Consider the following 20,784-nt stretch of genomic DNA (forward strand, 5'->3'; position numbering starts at 1 on the left):
GTGTGTGCAGCACATTTAATATTCATGCAGACCCTAACAGGTACAAAACATAAACCCACTTGGCAGCAACTGAAGATGAACTACAAAAATGTAGCTGCCCTACCTCATTAAACAGCATGTAAAAGCTACATTCAACATGTGATATATTTCAGTAGTTAGTGAAATCTTCTAAGCAAAATAGAAAGTCAATTTTTCAGCCATCCCAAACCTGCCAGTATTTAATACTGTCTATTTGAAAGCAACACCTAAATGCCTTTATACATACAACATTACAAAAGTGTAAACGTTTCAGTGCAAAAGTCACAGAGAGACAGAGAAGACCTCACTGGAGTCAAACCAGTGACAGTCACTATGAGGCATGGGCAGTAACCACTTGGCTATAAAGACCCTTCAAATATTGCAATTCTTGTAAAACATGCTCAGCGTTACAGATGTTACATATAAAACTGCCATTGACAAAAAAACAAAGTGCAACACAAATAATTCGTTCTGAACTGAGAGTGTGTCCACAATGTGTCGTACAGACGATACGAGGGCTGAGAATCTTGTTCAGATAAATGATCAATTGTACAAAAAAAAAAACACTCAAACAGAACATCATCAGACATGATAAAACATCCCAGCAGGATTTCTTCACCCTCTGATGGAGATTTCTGCAGTGTATTTGTGCTTCAGTATCAACTGACTCTTTAAGAAAAGGACACACCATGTCTGACAGCTCATTCAGACTGCAGGCTTCAGCTAAAGAGGAGGAGAAACTCAGGTTAGTTGAAGAAAACCTGCCAGCGAGCTGGTTAGTCTCGTGGAGTATGTTGCCAGGGTAACTGACTCAGAGTTTCCTTCAACTCCGAGTCAACTTACTCAGAGTTTTCACTAAACCTGCTTTCTGAAACAGGCCCCAGGTGGGATTCATCATGTTTACAAAAGGTAATTTAAGACTGTTTCCTGATGATACGAGTGTTTGGTGAATCTGGAGTGGCTCACTTGTAAATTCCACCTCACGAAAAAAGTACAACAAATTTAAGATTCTTGCATCTGGCCCACTGAGTTTCCTTCAGAGTTTCTGGGCCTGGTGAGGAGCCTGACATTCAGAAGTAGAACCACCTCTATTGCACATTGAAAAGAGTCAGCTGAGGTAATTGGGGGCCTCCTTTGGTGACCCCCTGTGGAGGTGTTCCAGGCAGGTCCAAGTGGCAGGACACTCCAGGGCAGGACATGCTGGAGGGACTGTGTCTTCCATCTGACCTGCTTTGGACTCCAAAGGAGGAAGTAATGATGGAAAAGAGCAACAGCTATTTCAGACTTTTACGCCTACTCACAAATTTAAGAATTATATCACTTCTGTTGACTGTAAAATGCTGTTAAATTTCAGAGAGCATGTTCATTTAGAATAGAGTTTTAGTCTATTATTTGAATTAATATTTCATAGGATGCCACACCACTCTTTTTTTATTTGCATTTATCCAGGGTCCAAATAAACATTTTATGACTTCTTTGATGTACCTTGTCTACCAAAAGCAGAATGTCAGGGATTACATTTCAGACATTTCCATTTATTTCATCCCTAATATGTATCTATATATACATTCAATTGTTGAGCTACTTTGCTTAGCCCACAGCCAGTGTCAGTCAGAGCTGAGTAATGGGCAGAAAATTGATGAAAGGAAAAAATGAAACAAATTAGGATCACTTATATATTAAGACGGTGCAACTCCCTTGGCATATTTTTGTCCATGTGGTTTAAATGAGTGGATTGGTAAGAGACTTGTGGTAAAGTTTGCTCTGGTCCATGACAATATTCAGCATGTCTTCTTCAGCCTGTCTCCACACAAACTGAGACTCTGAATCCACTGCTGAGCAGTGTGATCTCTTGCTTTGCATGACCACTGAAGACTCAAACACTTCAGATACAAAAGCAAGATTTTATTTCTTTATCTTTTCAAATGTTCCTCTCCATGAAATGAGGGTATTTAAATTTGTACAGGACTAACATTCAAATAACCCAGTTAAATTACTGTTTTGGGAGCATACAGAGCTTGTCTTTAATAGTGGAGCAAAGTTTATAGAGGCAGACACTAGACTTCCCTGTAGCCATGTACCCATTTTACCTGTCAGAGTCAATTTGCTCAAGTTTCCCACCTTTGCCATAGAAGTACCTTGCATCGTACTTTGACCTTTTCAGCAAAGATCTCATTCTTGCTGAACTTGTTTTTCCTTTGTGTTGAGCAGAGAAAAACTCAGCCCGGGCTTATTGGACCATGGGGACATTAACTGCTTAGCGAGAGGATGTGTAATCATTAAACAACATAGTTTCACGGGTCACGTAAAGTGAAACAAAGAACCTGCCTAAGCTATGTTTTCCCAAATCCACATCGCTGTTGCATTCAAACCGAATGAAAATCTGTTTCAGTGTGTAGGGTTTGTACGTGCTGATCCATGAGATGTTCGCATGGATCTTGACCTCATGTCTATGTGTCAAGTATGGAGCTGGAATTAGTTTGTTAGCCGAGCTTAGCATTAAGAGTATGCTTTCCAGAAAGTTCCTAAATAAACCAACCAGCACCTCTCAAGCTCATAAATCAACATGTTCAATTGCCTTTGTTTAATTTAAGGGAGAGTTATATGCTGGAACTATTTCTTGACTAACAGTTTATCCATTCACCATGTACTTATGAGAGCTGATAAATGACATTACTGCAGAGTCTGACAGAAGACATACTGACATACAAGCAAGAATTTCCTAATCACTCTCAACAACAGATGAAATTTGCTTTTGTAAGTGTGGAACTTACTCAGTCTCAGATACTAGTTGGATATTGGTTGTGACACAAGCTGTCACAACCAATGCAGCAATGAATGTGCTGGCATTACAAAGTAGTTACTATATATTTGAAATCCATGATTTCTTGCATTGTAATCATGTGAAATATATCATTATCAAAAAGCTGTATTGTTAAAGTGGAATTTTAGCCAGGAAATGTGCTGGGAATACACAGGAAGAAATGGGCCCTATGAAGGCCCACTGCTCGCTTTTCAGTGAAAAGCATTTTGTTTTCTAATTTTTTCAAAAATGGTTCTTGTTGGATCAGCTGAGAAGAGCTCAGTATAACATTTTGGTGATTTGCAGATAAAATAGTGTCTAACCTTCTTCAGTCTATTAAACATAGTTAAAAAAAAATGTTGACAAGATTATGTGTGTGACTGCTAGGAATAGCTGGTCAAAAGCAGTGAAAGTTAGGATGCGTTGTTTACTGCTCCCTACAACCTGCATTTGATGAGTGTAGTTTAATTGGCTGTATATCAGTAGGAGATAAAACATATGATTCAGCTTAGGGAGGTTATTATGAGTGTTTTGAAGTAGACAGAGCCAGGCTAGCTGTTTCCATCTGCTTCCAGTCTTTGTGCTAAGCTAGGATAACCACATCCCAACTCCAGCTCTGTACTGAACATACATATATGAGAATGATATCATGCACACATCTTACTCTCAGAAAGAAATTGAACAATTATATTGAACTATTCATTTACCTGGCTCTCCTCCAAATTCTTGTTCAATGTGTGCATCAACACTTGATATATTTTCTACACACACTTTTTACACAGCAGCTCTGTCTTATCAAGACACTTTTAGATTTATGGTGTACGTTTAGGAAATCCTAGAAACCATTGAGCTACTATTCCTTCTCCTGAGTGCATGTGAGGGGTCAGCATGCACCTGCTAGTCAGCCTCTCGGAGTAAGGAGAGGTAGATGTTGGACTGGAGGAAGCGGGGATAACAGTCTGTGTCCAGGAGGGAGTAGATGCGTTTCTGTGCATGGGACAGAGAGGAGTGAGAAGGAGCCTGCAGCAGCTCGATGGTCAGATCTCTGGTCTTACTGTCAAGGTTCACCTAGAACAAGACAACACAATGATTACTCCACAGTCATTTAAAAGACCATTTCTGTTTCTTACAATTGCCAGACCTCTCTAAGTTGATGAGTAGTGTTATCACTGATGGGAGGAATAGAACTACACATTTAGGAACAATTAAGAAAAACTAATTAGAAAAAGGAGCTTTTGATCATCACAGGTAATGAAATGAATTAAGAAGATTCATGGATGCATGATTTTACAGCAAGGGTCTTGAGGAATTTGGCAACAGTGGTCACATGAACACTTTTTGGAGATGGTCTTGAAACTTTTATGTTGACCATGCTTGACTTTTTTTTTCTAATATCTTCAGTCCACTCTGTGATGCACACAGAGGACCAAAACAGCACAGTGAGTTCTTTTTTTCTTTTAAGCTGGCTGCATGAATGATTATATCAAACACCTGTGATACTGATACACACAAACATAATAGTCTGCTTAAAGGATCACTACAAATTATTTATATATTACACTTTCTAAAGAGAATCATTTTGTCCAGGCTATTTTAGGATGACTTTGTAGAATAAACATGAGTTCTGTTATTTATTGAGCTGAATTTGGAATTGGATTTTGATTTAATTAAGGAACTTAATGATGGAAGAATATAAAATAAGTTTGAGAATAACATGGTGCCAAGTGGTGCAAGAGCATAGCATGATGCCTCTACCCCAACCGGTCGAGGCAGATGGTCACTCACTTTGAGTCTGGTTCTGCCTGAGGTTTCTTAAAAGTAAGAGTTTTTTCTTGACACTGTCGCTAAGTGCTTGCTCATGTGGGAATGTTGGGTCTCAGCTCTATGAGTAAAGTGCCTTGAGATGACTTTTGTTGTGATTTGGAGCTATATAAATAAAAATGTAGTTTTGCTGCTTCAGTCTTAGATGGTCTGATTTGACCAGTAGCTTATGGTGGCTAATGTTAGCTAATGTTCTAATGTACTTTAGATAGATATTGCTGTGTGTGTGACAATCAGTCAGTTACAGCCAGTTATAGTCAGTCAGCCTTTTGAAACAGAATGAATGATCTTTTACATCAGATTGGTATTATTTTACAGGAGCTAAACTGGCCTGTTTGTGATACAGGTTGAACTGAGGCACTGCATAAGGACTCAGTATAATATAGTAGATTTTTTTAAAAATGTAAATCATGCCCCAGATAAATATAAATCTGGAAATGTGCAGAATAAAAAAGAATTGCTGTTTACACTGGTTGGACTTGTTCTAAGAAAAATGTTTCTCATGAATGCAGCTATTGATATAATGCTGTGACGTTAAACTTGGTCCACCCACACAACTTTCCAAAAACACAAGACAGCACTCAAAAGAAACACAGCACATTGTTTAAAGGAGACACATACTTTTAGAAACAAGTTAGTTGAAAATGTATTGAGGTAAAAAAGAAAGTTCAGACATGACAGGACTTTATTCACGCTTTGTGTTTCACATGGAAAAGTTGTTTCTATTCACAGTGGTGCATGCAGCTACACTGAATGTAAAGGCATGCTCGTACCTCCCGGGGGGCACCTGGTTGGATGTAGGTGGTGCAGATGTCCTTGGCCCTCCTCTGCAGGCTGAAGTTGTTGGATGAGTGTCTGTACTGCTCACAGGCCAGATAGAACTGCAGATTCTCCTCACTGAACTCAGAGCGCAGGAATGCTCCAAACACTGAAACACCAGCTGAGAGGAGGAGAAGGAGGGGGAAGATTTATCTCAACATGCAACGTCACATTACGCATGTTGCAAAAGGGGGACACCCACCCGCAGAGCACTGACACATCAATTCCTCAGGCCTAATAAGGACATGGCAAACATGGAAGTACTGCTAGAAGTAAAGTTTTGCAGGTTTGGTGTAAAGCCTTGGCCCATGGGCATCATCTCTACTTGAGCTCTGGTTGTTTTTAGTCTAAGGTATCATGCACAAAAGACTGCTTTGTACACAGAGGGTGGAAAACAGCTTCAAACTGCTGACACCACACGTACAGCATGTCCTAGTTCACACAAGTCAGCTGCAGCGGACAGGACTCTAAATTAGCACGACACTGATAAGGAGGCCAAGTCACACACAATGCTGTTAACACTCAGGCAGGCTGTGTGCTGTACAGTCACACTAAAGAGCCAAAATACCACCCAAATATGGAATTACTGAAGCACCATGTACACACTAATTAACTCCCTACAGCTACATTTCAAATAAGATACAATATCAAAACAAAATAAGTCATCTGAATCTTAGGACTTTGATTGATAGGCTCTTCCTGGCAGAAAGGTTCCTGTTCCTTTCATATTCATTGATGCTGGACTTCTTTAAAGCAATATTGTGTAACATTCTAGACAAGAAATAACATTCTTCATCTCACAAATGAAAAGTTAAATACACTAGTAATAAAACACATCCTTTTAATTCATTCCACTGAGAGGTTTTACAGTTTTATTAGTTTATATTAGTAATGTTGCTGTGTTCTGAGATGCAGCATTTACATGACTGACAGAGCTGCTGACCGAAGCTCTGAAAAACAGACTTTATCACTCTTCTGTATTTGCTCTAGTGTGATTGTCCCTTGTGGTCACAGCTGCTGTTAAATGTACGTGGTATTTCCACTGAAACTCGATTAAAGAAGGCACACCGAGTCAAAGCCAATGATAAAACGATAAAGATTTATATGGTATAAATCTATATATAACATCTAGTGGAACTAGGTCTTGTTTAAAACGTTGCTATACAGTCATCATAAGTTCAGTACCAATACGAAAATGATCATCTTCAATACTTGACTGTGAATAGAAAAATGTTTTTCTAAGTATCATTTTTTAATTATTCAACACAATAAGCCAATCCTATTATTATTTAGTTTTAACACAAGCATCTATACAATTACTTTGTCTATATGAAAACTTATTAAACATTACGAAACATATCATGGAGAAATCTGTTCAAGGCATTTAATGCAATTTTTAGATAGTTTCAATACTTAAAATGCCACAGAAACATTTTGATCAGCCCTTCCACTCAGTGCACCAGTTAGCCCACTCACTACTAATCATGTCAACTGATGAGTTTCTAAAGTTAATAATAACTGACCGTGTTTCTTAACCATCCAGGTGTGAAAAGCAACTTGTAGAGACAAGAAACATACTTGAATATCATGACAGTTTTTATTCAAAGGCCCCGTTCACACTAGATTTATATTGCAAGAGAATGTGAAATGATAAATAGAATATTAGCCATGCGCTGTCTCTGTAATTTGATGTATGAATGGCATTTTAGCCGCTACTTAACTAAAACAGATGGTTGTGAATAGACATACAATACACATAAAATCTGCTCACATTAAAACAGTCTTCATGAGCTGGTGGGATCTAGCTCTGCTAATACCTTTTCTTTCTCTTTTTTGGCTTTTGAGACTCCAGTTCAGTTAGGACAGTATATCTTCTGGAAATAGGTTTATCCATCCAGCTAGAAAGAGCCATTTCCAATTCTTTCCATTACAACCCATAGACATGACACCATGACAGCTAATTAAAATCCAATAATAGGCCACAGACCTCTTCAACTTCAAGTACAGAGATACAGGCACTTTAAATCTTATTTGTCTGAAAGTGGAGAGGACTTCAATGATCTCAGAAGCAGTATGAAAGCCTTAAAAGTTATTTAAGGCTTTCATACTTGGGGACAGGACAATCTCTGTACTTCGAAGTACATGTACTTTACAATACACTGAAATACACTGCAACTTAAAGTAACACTAAAAGTGACATGATGGTGGAAAGGGTTACTTTATAAAGCACTCATTCATTTAGTATTCAGTTTCTTTCTCCACTTTATTGTCGAACCCGACCTGGATAAATCTTTTTTTTTTTTATGAGATAAGATAGAGAATAGCATCACTGGCAGCATGTTGCACCAACAATTAACAAGCAGCTGCAGTCAAAAAATAAGTGCAGCTTTCTCGTACTTTACCAGTTCATATTCTGCATTTCTTGTGATGACGGTGACGCCACATGTAATCAGACATAGCCGGAGTTAGTCATTAGACATATTCACTCACAGACCTGAGACCTGCAGAAATACAGAATATAATTTGGACCTAGCCTATCTCAGGGTCCAAATCCAATACTCTACACTCTGTATCCAGAGGTAAACAATACAAACTAAAAGTTTTACATAAATGCATAATACTTTTTGAAAGAATATCTTTAAAAAAAATAGAATGTTAACCAGTATGTGCACTCAGGGGGCATTTTACAGTTTAAAAATAAATGTTTCAGTTTTCCATGATAGAAAGAAATATGTAGGAGACACTGTTTCTAAAATACAAGAAACATATCTTTGGTATATCTGCACTGACATTGCTTATCACTTGCCAATGTTTATACCAAAACCCATGTGTCTGTGGTAGGCTAATATTGGCCAATATATTTGCCTGGCCAATTCATTTTACTACCTGCTCAAAGTCCAAACCATGATAGATATCTGGGTTTTTTCAAACTGAGTAGTGCTCATCAAGAATAACATCAAACAATTGTGGAGTGACAAACAGGTCTTAAGTCTGCAATGAGATAGGTATTCAAAAAATCCTGTTGTGCAGTTTGTGTTATCAGAGGGTTTCATCAGGACCTGCCCTGGCTTTGTTGATGTGGGTGACAACATGAGTATGTCATAGATACGTAAAAGCAGAAACAGCACTATGAAAGAAGTGACTGAGGAATGTACCTGTGTAGACATGCAACTGCATAATTACAGAATGTTGCAACCATAAACCTTGGTACTGTCAGACAACTCCAGAAGCTTTTATACAGACTCTGTTATGGCAGGGATTTATATCAGTCCTGGTGTTTACTATGTGTTCTATTCATAGAAGCAGTTGGTTCAGGGGAGGTACTGCTCTTTTAGCTTTATGGCATAGTGCAAAGTAACCAGTGACGTCAGTTCAGATGTTGACATCACTGCAGCAACATTTGAGTTCAAATAAAAAGGGGGAACTTGAGACAGATTTGCTGCTACATTTCTCCAAGGCAGAAGTGGTCTGTCAGTTAAATGTCATGGTGCAGGCACACATAACCACAGTGTATCTGGGAAGATGTCTCACACTGATCCTTTAGTTGATAGTTTGAGGTATTTTCATTTTTAGAATGCATTATGTGCATTATGGGCCTGATAAAGACATGGTGAATACACTCCACAGAATGTGTAACACCTAATTATGTATTGTTTACATGGTAAATGGACTGTACTTATATAGCGCCTTTCTAGTCTTTACGACCACTCAAAGTGCTGTGTGTGTTACATTACATGTTATTCACCCATTCACACACATTTATACACTGATGGCAGGGGCTACCATGCAGGATGCCAACCTGTTCATCAGGAGGAAACTAACCATTCATTCTCATTCATACACTGTTGGCACAGCAACAGGAGCAATTTGGAGTTAAGTGTCTTGCTCATGGACACATCGACATGTGGACTGGAGGAGCCTGGAATCGAACCGCCAATCTTCCAGGATGACCGCTCTACCTCCTGAGCCACAGCCGCCTTATGGTATTATCCTTCTTAATTGGAACATTACTAACCTTTATGTCATTATCAAAAGTTGTTACTCAAACTAATTGTAAAGTTAGCAGCTTTGAACACTATTTACTACGTCAACAAGCTTTTTAGTTTTCTTAGACGTGCAAATGAATTTTGTTGGGACATTTTCCTAGCTTGATCAAGCAATAAACCATAAAGCCTGATCTTCATTCATTCCTACCTGTCAACTGAGGCAGCCCTTTAATATATGTAAGCAATAATACTGTCCTATTTGTCATACTGTGTCACAGAAAATGTCATGGATTGAAAGAGAAACCACATTCTTAACAGGACAAACACAGCTAAGATAAAGTTATCTGGGTTCACAAGCTAGCCTGCTAACCTTCAAGGTTATCCTGGTTCCAGTCCGCTGAGTAACCAGACATATCTTGTTCAGAGTTATACAAATTGGATAATCAAGTTACTTAATAGGACAATTTCAGCCTTAAAAAATGTTTAATGAAGTAAAACTCACTTTGGCTGGCCAGCAGACTGTTGAGGGACTCGGCCCATTTCTCCAGCTCTTCTCGACTGATCTTCCCCTTCTTACTGTGGCCCACCTGACTCCACTGACGCATGAAGAGAAGGTGAGACCTCCTTTCTGTAGCGCTGTGGACCAGGACCACATGAGGATACATTAGAAAGAGGAGACTGAACAAGAAGATATCATCACATCTCAAACTACACTTCAGGATATATGTGTTGCTTCACAGGGAAAAAGTGCAATGACAATAATACTTCTTTCCCCCCATCCTCAACAAAGGACAAAAACTAAACGTTACAATCTATCTATCTATCTATCTATCTATCTATCTATCTATCCATCCATCTATCTATCTATCTATCTTGAATCTTGAACAACAGAATGTGTATGTGATGCTCACCTTTCTTTGGGTTCTGTGCTGGACAGGTTGGAGTTGGAAGAATGAGGACTCTGAAACAGACACCACAAAGTTAGCTGAAATCCCAGTACAACAATTGTAACAGGTTTCACTGTGAAACCTTCACCTTCACCTTCACTACAGCAATGACAGATGAACGTTTGTAAATATTTAAGATAAGAAGATCAGGAAAGTTATATATAGTGTGCATATCTATGTGTCATATTGTGAACAAATTACTGGCATCTATTGTATTTGTGTCTTTCTTTTCAACTCTTACAGTAACTCTAACAATAAACACATGCTTTTCTGTTAGTAAATTGCTATCAATTGATTCGGGACTTATTCTATATAGTCGTAGTATAGTAGTATATAGTCATTTTGTCCTCAAGCCCAAAGGATTCTATGAAGATTAGTGACATTGTCTTGTACTTCACAGAGAAAAGAATTGCATACAGAATTCACTTTTCACCTCACATAGATGAAATGGTAAATGGACTCTACTTATATAGCACCTTCCTAGTCTTTGCGACCACTCAAAGCGCTTTACATGACATGTCATTCACCCATTCACACACATTCATACACTGATGGCAGGGGCTACCACGCAGGGTGCCAACCTGCTCATCGGGGGAATCTAACCATTCATTCACATTCATACACTGTTGGCACAGAAATGGGAGCAATTTGGGGTTAAGTGTCTTGCCCAAGGACACATCGACATGTGGACTGGAGGAGCCGGGAATCGAACCACCAATCTTCCAATTGGAGGACGACCTCCTGAGCCACAGCCGCCCTGATGAAGTTAAGATATCTGAAAAATCTTGACCTATGCCAACTTACCAGTCTTGAAGTGCCATGGATGAGATCATAAACACTACTGAGCTTGTATGTTAACAAATCCATTATAATAATAAAATTAATAACTTAACTCTTAAGTTAAGAATGAACTTTGATGCCAGCAGAACTGAAATCAGCCCCAACTGTGAATATTTTAAAATCCAGGTTAAAAACACTTCTTTTCTCCTGTGCTTATGATTGAGGTCGTTTAAAGCACTTTACATTTTGCACTCTATGCCTTTTAATGATTTTAAAACAAATCATGCATTGATGCTGCAATCTTATATTTAATGCTCTATTCTAGTATTTTATTTCTCTCTTTCTATTTTTATTATTAGTGTGGCTGTGGGGGTTAATTGTATGTTTTAATGTTTCCATGTGTTTGTTTGTTTTTTATTTCTCAAATTACATGTTTTTCTGTTTTATGTAAAGCACATTGACGTGCCACTGTGTATGAAATGCGCTATATAAATAAAACTGCCTTGCCTTGCCATTTAAAAATGCATAGATTCATGAATTACATTTCAGAAATCAATGTATATATTTATTCCATTTTATAGCATATTGAAACATAAGAAACCAATGGAGCTTAAAGAGTACGGTTTAGATGTGCTTTATGTGTAAAGTGACTTGAGATGACTTTTGTTGTGATTTGGCGCTTTATAAATAAAGATTGATTGATTGATTGAGTGAATGGCTGTCTGGGAAGTGGAATTAAATAATTTTCACAAATCTAAGACCTGCCATTTCAAGAACCTGAGTATACACTGCTCTACTGTATAGATGGAAATCTTAATTGGTATCCCACCTGCCCAAACAGACTCTTGAGGTGCAGTTTAGCAGCTGACAGCTTGGCTCTACGCTGGTGCCTATGCTGGGATTTGAGGGAGAAGGGGTTTGAAGAGGGTGAAGGAGACGGTGAAGTCAGGTCATCTTTCTCCACACTCTCAGTGCTGCCTTGGGGGTCTGGGGCCAGCTGGCTGTCACTGTAGGCCCTGCAGCCTTCACTGATGACGGACACACCAAGGTGGCTTTTGTCCAGTTTTCCTAGCTCTTTCAGGTTCTCCACACTGATGCTGTGCTCCTTGGTCAGCTCCCTCTTCCCCACTTTACCAGGAAGGGCTTTGGGCTCCTGGATGATGGTGGGCAGGCCAGCTGACCCCCCATCCAGTTCATCTTCAACCATATGAGGCGTGTAGGTGCCAGAGTCCCGGTTCTTCTCATTATTTTGGTTCCTCAGTGCCACACGCCTCCACGGGAGAAAGTCCAGATCCAGAAGGGATCCCTCTGAGCTGAATCTACGCATGGTAGTTGTATGACAAGTGATGCAGGAAAGTAGGAAAAGAGAGTGCTGCAAAGAAGTGAAAAAGATGAGTAAAGGCAAGAAATGAAATATAGAACAGAGCTAAAGTGAAGCACTGCCTGTTGAATAATGCAGAGAAGATTGGGATGGGGGTAAAAGGGGGATCAACAAAATTGGATAATCATAAATATGAGTCACAAAAACAGTAAATTGCTCCACAGCAGCCCACTGGGACCACGCTCCTACTGTGCTTACAAGCTCTACAAACATCAATTAATAGATGCAACACCCAGTTTTAGTGTTTCAACTCTCAATTCAGCACAATTAGGACTGTAACTCTTTCTCCCATTGAATCCCCATTCGTAGTAGTTATCTCCATGTATATACATAGACTGCAACAAATGAGAGATTGTACTTGTTCCTTGTAACACCATACTACAAAATAAATATTTTCATAAGAATGTAAATGATATTTTACAGGAGCATCATTTTTAATCATTTAAAGTGTCTGATGTAAATTATAATCATACACTTTCCAAAGCATTTGTATACAGTAACTGTGGAAGCCCAAATCCACCAAGTAAAGAAAAAATTGAAGAGATTTTAGACATGACAGAAATGAAAGACTTAAATTAAGTAAAAATGAGATACTAGGTCAGAATTCTGATTTTTCAGATTACAGTTGTATCAGGGTAAAATGCTGAAATGGTACATAACTATACGTCAAAATTGTAAGGTGTGAGGATATAAACGTGGTCATTGTTAATACTGTCAGCTTGTAGGGACCTAATATTTCTACACAGCTTGGTTCTATCTTTCAATTCACAGTATGACATCCAGTCCTCATGGACCTTTGCTCACCATTACGACGAGAAAAACAACACTGGGTCAAACTTGAACTTATCAAGGCTAAGCCATTTAGAGTACCAACGCTTTATTTTGCTGAATTAACGCCAATATGTTTACCTCTTAGTCCATGAGTGATTCAGCGTTCTCCATGATCATTTGTCGGGTTCCTACAGATCTCAAGGGCAACATGAACATGAATTCAAGATTTAGGATTTAGCGATGCCGATTTCTTGTTGCCAAAGAAAGCGAAATCCAACCTGTGACGCCCCCGCTGCTGCTGTCTCCAGATTTGTTTTCGGCTAAAACACTATTATATGCCCACGGACGTTAAATGAAAAGTGACTCGAAATGGAGATCAACACCAGGAGAAGTTCCACAAAGTTTCCTCCGTGACAGTTGAATGTATGTGTCTCCTCCTCATGACTGCCACCACACCTTCACTTCTGTCTGAACTTGTCCGTCAGAGACTTCTTGAGAAGAGCGGCCACACACACACACACACACACACACACACACACACACACACACACACACACACACACACACACACACACACTCACACACACACACACACATACACACAAACACACAATCCGTAATTCGAGGTGTGTCCTGGAAAACACGACGCCCGTCTAAAACAGGCTACAGTGAGTGAACTGCAGACAAGAGCGCTCACATGTGCATGATTGTAAACAGTAAACACTAAAGTCTGTAGAATAGAAAATATCCACAACAACCAATAGGATACGACATTTACATAAATCTGTTACTTGGCTACTACTATTACTATTGCTATTCATACTCCTCCTCCTAATAATAATAATAATAATAATAATAATAATGATGATAATAATAATAATAGACTAATAATGATGATGATGATGATCCATAATTCGTTTATTTGTTAACGGAGTTTAGATATATAGTTAATCAGATAATGTGGTAAAAGGTATAAACAATCAGCATGTTCAATATGTTGAACACTTTTTAATGAACAAAGTGACATCTGATCAGAACGCAAAAGCGCTCAGGCATGACACAGGCACTTCTCTTTTACGTCATTGGGGTCCTTTAACGTTGCATTCAGTGTCGTGTTTTCTCTGGGAAAATGAATTTAGTCAACTAGCGGAGCGACTTGGATGCGCTGACATTCCAAACAAGAGTCCCCTCTACAGTAAATATGCGCGGGCTGTGGCACAGTTTAGCTGAGTGTAAATAAAAATACAAGATCTCTATCCCTTTTCCCCTGAACGTGGACAACACTCTCCCCGGGAGAGGTAAGCTTGTTAGCAGTATTAGCTTCCCGGTAACTGTGATTAGATAACGTTAGCTAGCTGGCTGATAACCTAATAACAACAACAACACGACTGTGGAGCTGCCTGCAAGTAGGCGCTGCCTCATTTTTTAACTGCATTTATTTATTTTATGGCGGATAAAGGTCACTAACTTGATGGAGTAGCTGCAGTTTAGTTCCTCTTTCCCCCACTCTCCATGTCAAAGATATTCCCTAATGAACAACGGTAAACATTAGCTGTCCAACGCTTCCTTTATTGCTCTGACTTAGTGTTTCATACATTCAGGAATATGGCGGAGTCAAGTGAAATGACTGAAGTCACGGTTAAGACTCTGGACTCACAGAGCAGGACCTACAAAGTCAGAGGCGAGGTAATCCTCCTGGTTTAAATACTGCCCCTCCCTCCGGTTTTATTCTGCCACCATTAGCTTGACAGGTGGTCTTCTGTGTTCTGTCCTGCAGCTGACAGTGAAGCAGTTTAAGGAGCACATTGCATCATCAGTGGAGATCCCAGTGGACAAACAGAGGCTCATCTACCAGGGCAGAGTGCTGCAGGATGACAAAACGCTGGCAGAGTACAGTAAGTCAGATTCTATATATGTGCAAACTGTGCAGTACATTTCACTCACTACTCCATATCTGATGTAAAATTATACCAATGGCCCATTCATACCTTCACTGTGACATGGAATGAAACTAAAGAGGAAATTAATTTTTTCGCTGTCATCAAGGTCAGTTGCTTGCTTTATTGTATTGTACTGCAACGATTGCTGAAACAAAGCCATATTTAATTATGTTTTGATATATTTGACATTTGACATTGACAATTCAATCAAATCTGCATCCAGCAGAGTTGCTCATGGGATTCTTCTGGAAAGGCTAAGAAACATGGTGGATTTGTCTGGCATGATTCTCCAGTGGCTTGAATCCTACATGTATAATCAAAATTTAATTGTGACACTTGGGGATTTAGACTCCAACATACAGAAATTAGCGTGCAAGGTCCCACAGGGCTCCATCCTTGGTCCCCTTCTATTAAGTCAATTTATGCTTCCCCTTGGTCACATTAGCAGCAAACATAATATCAGCTAATTATGCTGATGTCATGCAGCTTTTTTATCTCACTATCCACAGATACCTTCGAACTCATTCCCTAGTCAGATGCTTGGTAGAAATCAACCACTGGATGGCAGTGTACATCCTTCAGCCGAACAGGGAGAAAACAGATTGTGGTTGTTGGTGCTAAGGCCCAGAGACAGCTAGTCCAGAGGCCTGTACTACGAAGCTGGATTTTCTCTTATCGAGATAACTTCAGGGTTAACTCTGGGTTTTCCGTACTACGAAGCTGGTTCACTTCTTACCGGGATAAATCACCATGGTAACTTATGCTGAACGGCTAACCTGCTCCGGAGCAGGTTATGTTCTGGATAAGAGATCAATGAGTACAAAAGCACCACCTCCTGACCAATCAGTTCTCTTAGAAAATGACCTGCCCATTCCTAGAAGATCCTGTCAACATTGGTGCGCGGATCATGAGAGGAGCGCTTAGGAGAGAATGAGCTTTTAGGGATAGATGCAATTTTTTAATTGGCCAAAATATAAAAATAATCCTTGAGGCACATGAGGGATATTATTCTGTAGGTTTGACATCCTGAGATCAAAGTGTCAGGGAGCATAATAACTGTATTTATTTATTGTAGGCCTAATTGTAAAAAAAATGACGAAAATATATATTTGTAAAATAATCCTTGAGGCACATGAGGGATATTATTCTGTATGTTATACACTTGGTTTGAAATCATTCACTCAAATGGTTGAAGCATAATAGGTTTGTATTTTGAATGTTGAATATTAAACTAACTTAATGTCTCTTATGAAAGGAAGGGCACTGAGGAAGCGCTCTGCCCCAAACGTCTGTGCCGTAATAAAGTGGCATTGTGTGATCAGAGTGCTGTCCGTTTATATTGTCTGATAAATTGTATGATCTCATGAATTTACACATTAACAGAGTCGGCAATTTTCTGCCAGCATTCCTTCCTGGTTTTTGCTGCTGCATCATCAGTGTTGCTTTTGGCCTGGATGATGTGATTGAATTCTTCATATTTATGAAGAATAATTGTCTGCTCCTCCATGGTAAAGTAGGCTGCTCTGCAGAGTTTCTCCATGTTTGTGATTGGTCAGACGCTGCAAACACCTCCCCTTTATGTGAACGCGCAGAGATCCAGATTGGAAAACCCTGGGTTGATTTACCGAGTTGATATCCAGCTTCGTAGTACCGCTTATCCTAGACTGCGAATATCTGGTTAAGTCAACCCAGGTAACGGAGAGATATCCTGGATAGGTTAATCCAGCTTCGTAGTACAGGCCTCAGGACTACCTGAGGCCTGTACTACGAAGCTGGATTTTCTCTTATCGAGGTAACTTCAGGGTTAACCCTGGGTTTTCCGTACTACGAAGCTGGTTCATTTCTTACTGGGGTAAATCACCATGGTAACTTATGCTGAACGGCTAACCTGCTCCGGAGCAGGTTATGTTCTGGATAAGAGGTCAATGAGTACAAAAGCACCACCTCCTGACCAATCAGTTCTCTTAGAAAATGACCTGCCCATTCTAATAAGATCCTGTCAACATTGGTGCGAGGATCGCGAGAGGAGCGCTTAGGAGAGAAAGAGTTTTTAGGGATAGATGCAATTTTTTAATTGGCCAAAATATATATTTAAAAAATAATCATTGAGGCACGTGGGGGATATTATTCTGTAGGTTTGACATCCTGAGATCAAAGTGTCAGGGAGCATAATAACTGTATTTATTTATTGTAGGCCTAATTGTAAAAAATTGACGAAAATATATATTTGTAAAATAATCATTGAGGCACATGAGGGATATTATTCTGTTATACAGTTGGTTTGAAATCATTCACTCAAATGGTTGAAGCATAATGGGTTTGTATTTTGAATGTTGAATATTAAACTAACTTAATGTCTCTATGAAAGGAAGGGCACTGAGGAAGCGATCTGCCCCAAACGTCTGTGCCGTAATAAAGTGACATTGTGTGATCAGAGTGCTGTCCGTTTATATTGTCTGATAAATTAATATTGTAGGATCTCATGAATTTACACATTAACAGAGTCGGCAATTTTCTGCCAGCATTCCTTCCTGGTTTTTGCTGCATCATCAGTGTTGCTTTTGGCCTGGATGATGTTTGAATTCTTCATATTTATGAAGAATAATTGTCTGCTCCTCCATGGTAAAGTAGTCTGCTCTGCAGGGTTTCTCCATGTTTGTGATTGGTCAGACGCTGCAAACACCTCCTCTTTATGTGAACGCGCAGAGATCCAGATTGGAAAACCCTGGGTTCAATTACCGAGTTGATATCCAGCTTCGTAGTACCGCTTATCCTAGACTGCGAATATCTGGATAAGTCAACCCAGGTAACGGAGAGATATCCTGGATAGGTGAATCCAGCTTCGTAGTACAGGCCTCTGGAGTCCACATTACCAAAAACCAGTGACCAGATTAAAAAGAAGATAGAAGTAATCATGGATGCTGAACTCAGCTTAAAGCTCATATCAATGGCATCACCAAGGTTTTTCCAGCTCAACTAAACTTAAGCATTTAGCATTAGCATTTTCTTAAATGAACACACTGTATCTGTACAGTATGTTTCTATATATGTTTCTGTTTATCTGCTCATTTTTGCCGTTTGTTTTTTGAAGTACTTTGAATTGCCTTTGTATGAAATGGTGTTATACGAATCATTTTGAACTGAATTGAATTGAGAAAAAATGAATTAATTATGTTTTTTTATGACTGTGCCAGTGACAGCTGTGGATAGAGGCAGTCATTTTTTTTAGGTGTCAGTCCATCTATCTGTCCAACCCATTCTTGTGAACATGATATCTGAGGAGCCCTTGGATTGAATTTCATTACATCCGACACAAACATCCACTCGGACTCAATGATGTACTGATTCAAATTTCATGGTCAAAAGTAGGGGTGTGACGAGATGAGACATGATTTTGTGTTCACTATACTATAGTTTTAAGAACTATATTTTTAAGAAAACTTCAAAGAGGAAAAGACTGTTCTTTTAATTGAAATTCACAAAATGGAAATTGAATTGAAATGTTTTAACTAATCATCTTGTAATGAATCACTTTAGTTCTACTTTCTAAATATATAATTATCATATGGGGCGACTGTGGCTCAGGAGGTAGAGCGGTCGTCCTCCAATTGGAAGATTGGTGGTTCCATTCCCGGCTCCTCCAGTCCACATGTCGATGTGTCCTTGGGCAAGACACTTAACTGTGCCAACGGTGTATGAATGTGAATGAATGGTTAGATTCCCCTGATGAGCAGGTTGGCACCCTGCGTGGTAGCCCCTGCAATCAGTGTATGAATGTACCATTTACCATATGCAGTATGCAGCACTGTAAAAGGTTTCTCCATATAGGTATTTTATAGATGGATAATTTTGGTATTTATAGAAATAACAACCATAAATACAAAAGTTAGATACAATCACAAACACTAAAAGGTAAATTATAAAGAGTAGAAAAAAATTCTAACATATAAATATAAATTAAATAAAGTATCCAATTATCAAAAATTATCACATATTGCTAATAAAAAAAACACAGAAATAAAAGTAAATAAATATACACAAGTAGAACAACATATAAATTGTGTTATAATTTGGTAGTGTGACTCATTTTACTTTTTGCATCATTAGGCTTCCATAGCTGGACTCCCTGCTCCTCCTACCTCAGGCTCAGTGTAGAGACCTGAGGTCAACCTGCTGCTCCTCATCTCATACTTCTGACTGTGATCTTCTTAGCAGGTAGAAGCTGTAACAAGGTTAATGATCCACACGTGACATTATAAAAAGAAGACATGACGTGCAAATGAGCGATAGAAAACCGATCATCTTTTTTTCTTCTTCTTCTTCTTCTTCTTCTTCTTCTTATTATTATTATTATTATAGCTTCGCAAGACAAAATTCACTTCGATGAGAAATATCGTCGCGTTTTCGTCTCGCGAGATCTCGTCACACCCCTAGTCAAAAGTCAAGACTGACTTCATAAAACATGTTTTGCCTGTAACTCAATAATTATTCGCTAATGATGACAAAAGTTTCACACAGATGTCTAATAGGATAAAATGATGAAGTGATGACATTTCATATCCAAAAGGTCAAAAGTCAACTTTGCCATAACTGAGGAACAGAAGAGGAGATTTAACATTTGGTCAGATACTGGATTGGTGACACCTTGAAACTGTGGTGTATATACAGTTGTGTTCAAAATAATAGCAGTCCCACATCACTAGCAAGACAAATCACTGTTTTTGTTAGAATTTCAACTTCTACACTGCAAGTAAGTTTCTAGAAGGTTTAGTAAAGGTATAGAAAATCAACAGACCCAACAGGCATGATGTGCATGCTGCTGATTCTGTGGAACTGAATCATTTACTGAAAGGGGCGTGTTCAAAAAAATAGCAGTGCTGAGTTCAATTAGTGAGGTCATTGATTATGTGAAAAAAAAGGTGTTAAACAGGTGGCCCTTATTTAAGGATCAAGGCAACTGACGATGCATATGCTGGCTGTGCATTTGTCCTTGAAAAACAGAGTAAAATGGGTCATTCAAGACACTGTTCAGAAGAAGAGTGTTCTTTGATTAAGAAATTAATAAAAGAGGGGAAAACCTATAAAGAAGTGCAGAAAATGATAGGCTGTTCAGCTAAAATGATATCAAACGCTTTAAAATGGCAGCCAAAACCAGAAAGGCAAGGAAGAAAAAGAAAAACGACTATTCGAATGGATCGGAGAATAACCAAAATGGCAATGGCTCAGCCAATGATCAGCTCCAGGAGGATCAAAGAAGATCTAAGATTGCCTGTGAGTACTGTAACAATCAGACGACGTCTATGTGAAGCCGAGCTACCAGCAAGAAGCCCCCGCAAAGTCCCATTGTTAAAAAAAAGCAGGCGGGGAGTTCTGGTCCTCTGAAAAGAAGCCAATGCGGAAGTAATTTAGAGCTGCATTCTATCAAAAGGCCACCAGGGGGCGACTGGAGAATTCACCAACTTCTCACTTGATTTCTAACCTCAGTAAACATTTTCAAAATGTGTTTATGGTCTCAATC

The 20,784-nt window shown here is 39.0% G+C and overlaps 2 protein-coding genes across 3 annotated transcripts in view; one reads left to right on the top strand and one right to left on the bottom strand.

Moving 5' to 3' along the window:
• Positions 1-2,420: 2,420 nt before the first annotated feature.
• si:ch211-152p11.4 (regulator of G-protein signaling 1) lies at positions 2,421-13,904 on the bottom strand. Of its 2 annotated transcripts, none has more exons than XM_053335012.1 (6): positions 13,465-13,904; positions 12,004-12,613; positions 10,359-10,408; positions 9,950-10,083; positions 5,416-5,582; positions 2,421-3,889 (listed from the first exon to the last, which is right to left on the bottom strand). In XM_053335012.1, the coding sequence occupies exons 2-6, from the start codon at positions 12,499-12,501 to the stop codon at positions 3,719-3,721; spliced, it is 1,020 nt and encodes a 339-aa protein (XP_053190987.1). In that variant the 5' UTR covers positions 12,502-12,613; positions 13,465-13,904; the 3' UTR covers positions 2,421-3,718. The 2 variants fall into 2 exon arrangements, with proteins under 2 accessions (XP_053190987.1, XP_053190986.1); XM_053335011.1 differs by having other exon boundaries at positions 12,004-12,617.
• A 572-nt stretch (positions 13,905-14,476) lies between these two features.
• The window catches only part of bag6l (BCL2 associated athanogene 6, like), a 39,047-nt gene continuing 32,739 nt past the window's right edge, over positions 14,477-20,784 (top strand). The window contains exons 1-3 of the mRNA XM_053335007.1: positions 14,477-14,624; positions 14,928-15,012; positions 15,104-15,221. Coding sequence (XP_053190982.1) covers positions 14,932-15,012; positions 15,104-15,221 — 199 coding nt within the window. The 5' untranslated portion in view covers positions 14,477-14,624; positions 14,928-14,931. The remainder of the gene's footprint in view (positions 14,625-14,927; positions 15,013-15,103; positions 15,222-20,784) is intronic.

Source organism: Scomber japonicus, chromosome 15 (genome assembly GCF_027409825.1).
Source record: "Scomber japonicus isolate fScoJap1 chromosome 15, fScoJap1.pri, whole genome shotgun sequence".
Lineage (NCBI taxonomy): Eukaryota > Metazoa > Chordata > Actinopteri > Scombriformes > Scombridae > Scomber > Scomber japonicus.

What these genes read in the sequence shown, in the direction of transcription:
- si:ch211-152p11.4 (XM_053335012.1), bottom strand. Translation starts at nt 12,501, where the DNA reads ATGCGTAGATTCAGCTCAGAGGGATCCCTTCTGGATCTGGACTTTCTC. An exon ending in TCAAGAGTCTGTTTGGGCAG is followed by an intron (nt 10,409 to 12,003) that starts GTGGGATACCAA and finishes TGTCTGTTTCAG; the next exon opens with AGTCCTCATTCTTCCAACTC. An exon ending in CAGTCTGCTGGCCAGCCAAA is followed by an intron (nt 5,583 to 9,949) that starts GTGAGTTTTACT and finishes TCCTCCTCTCAG; the next exon opens with CTGGTGTTTCAGTGTTTGGA.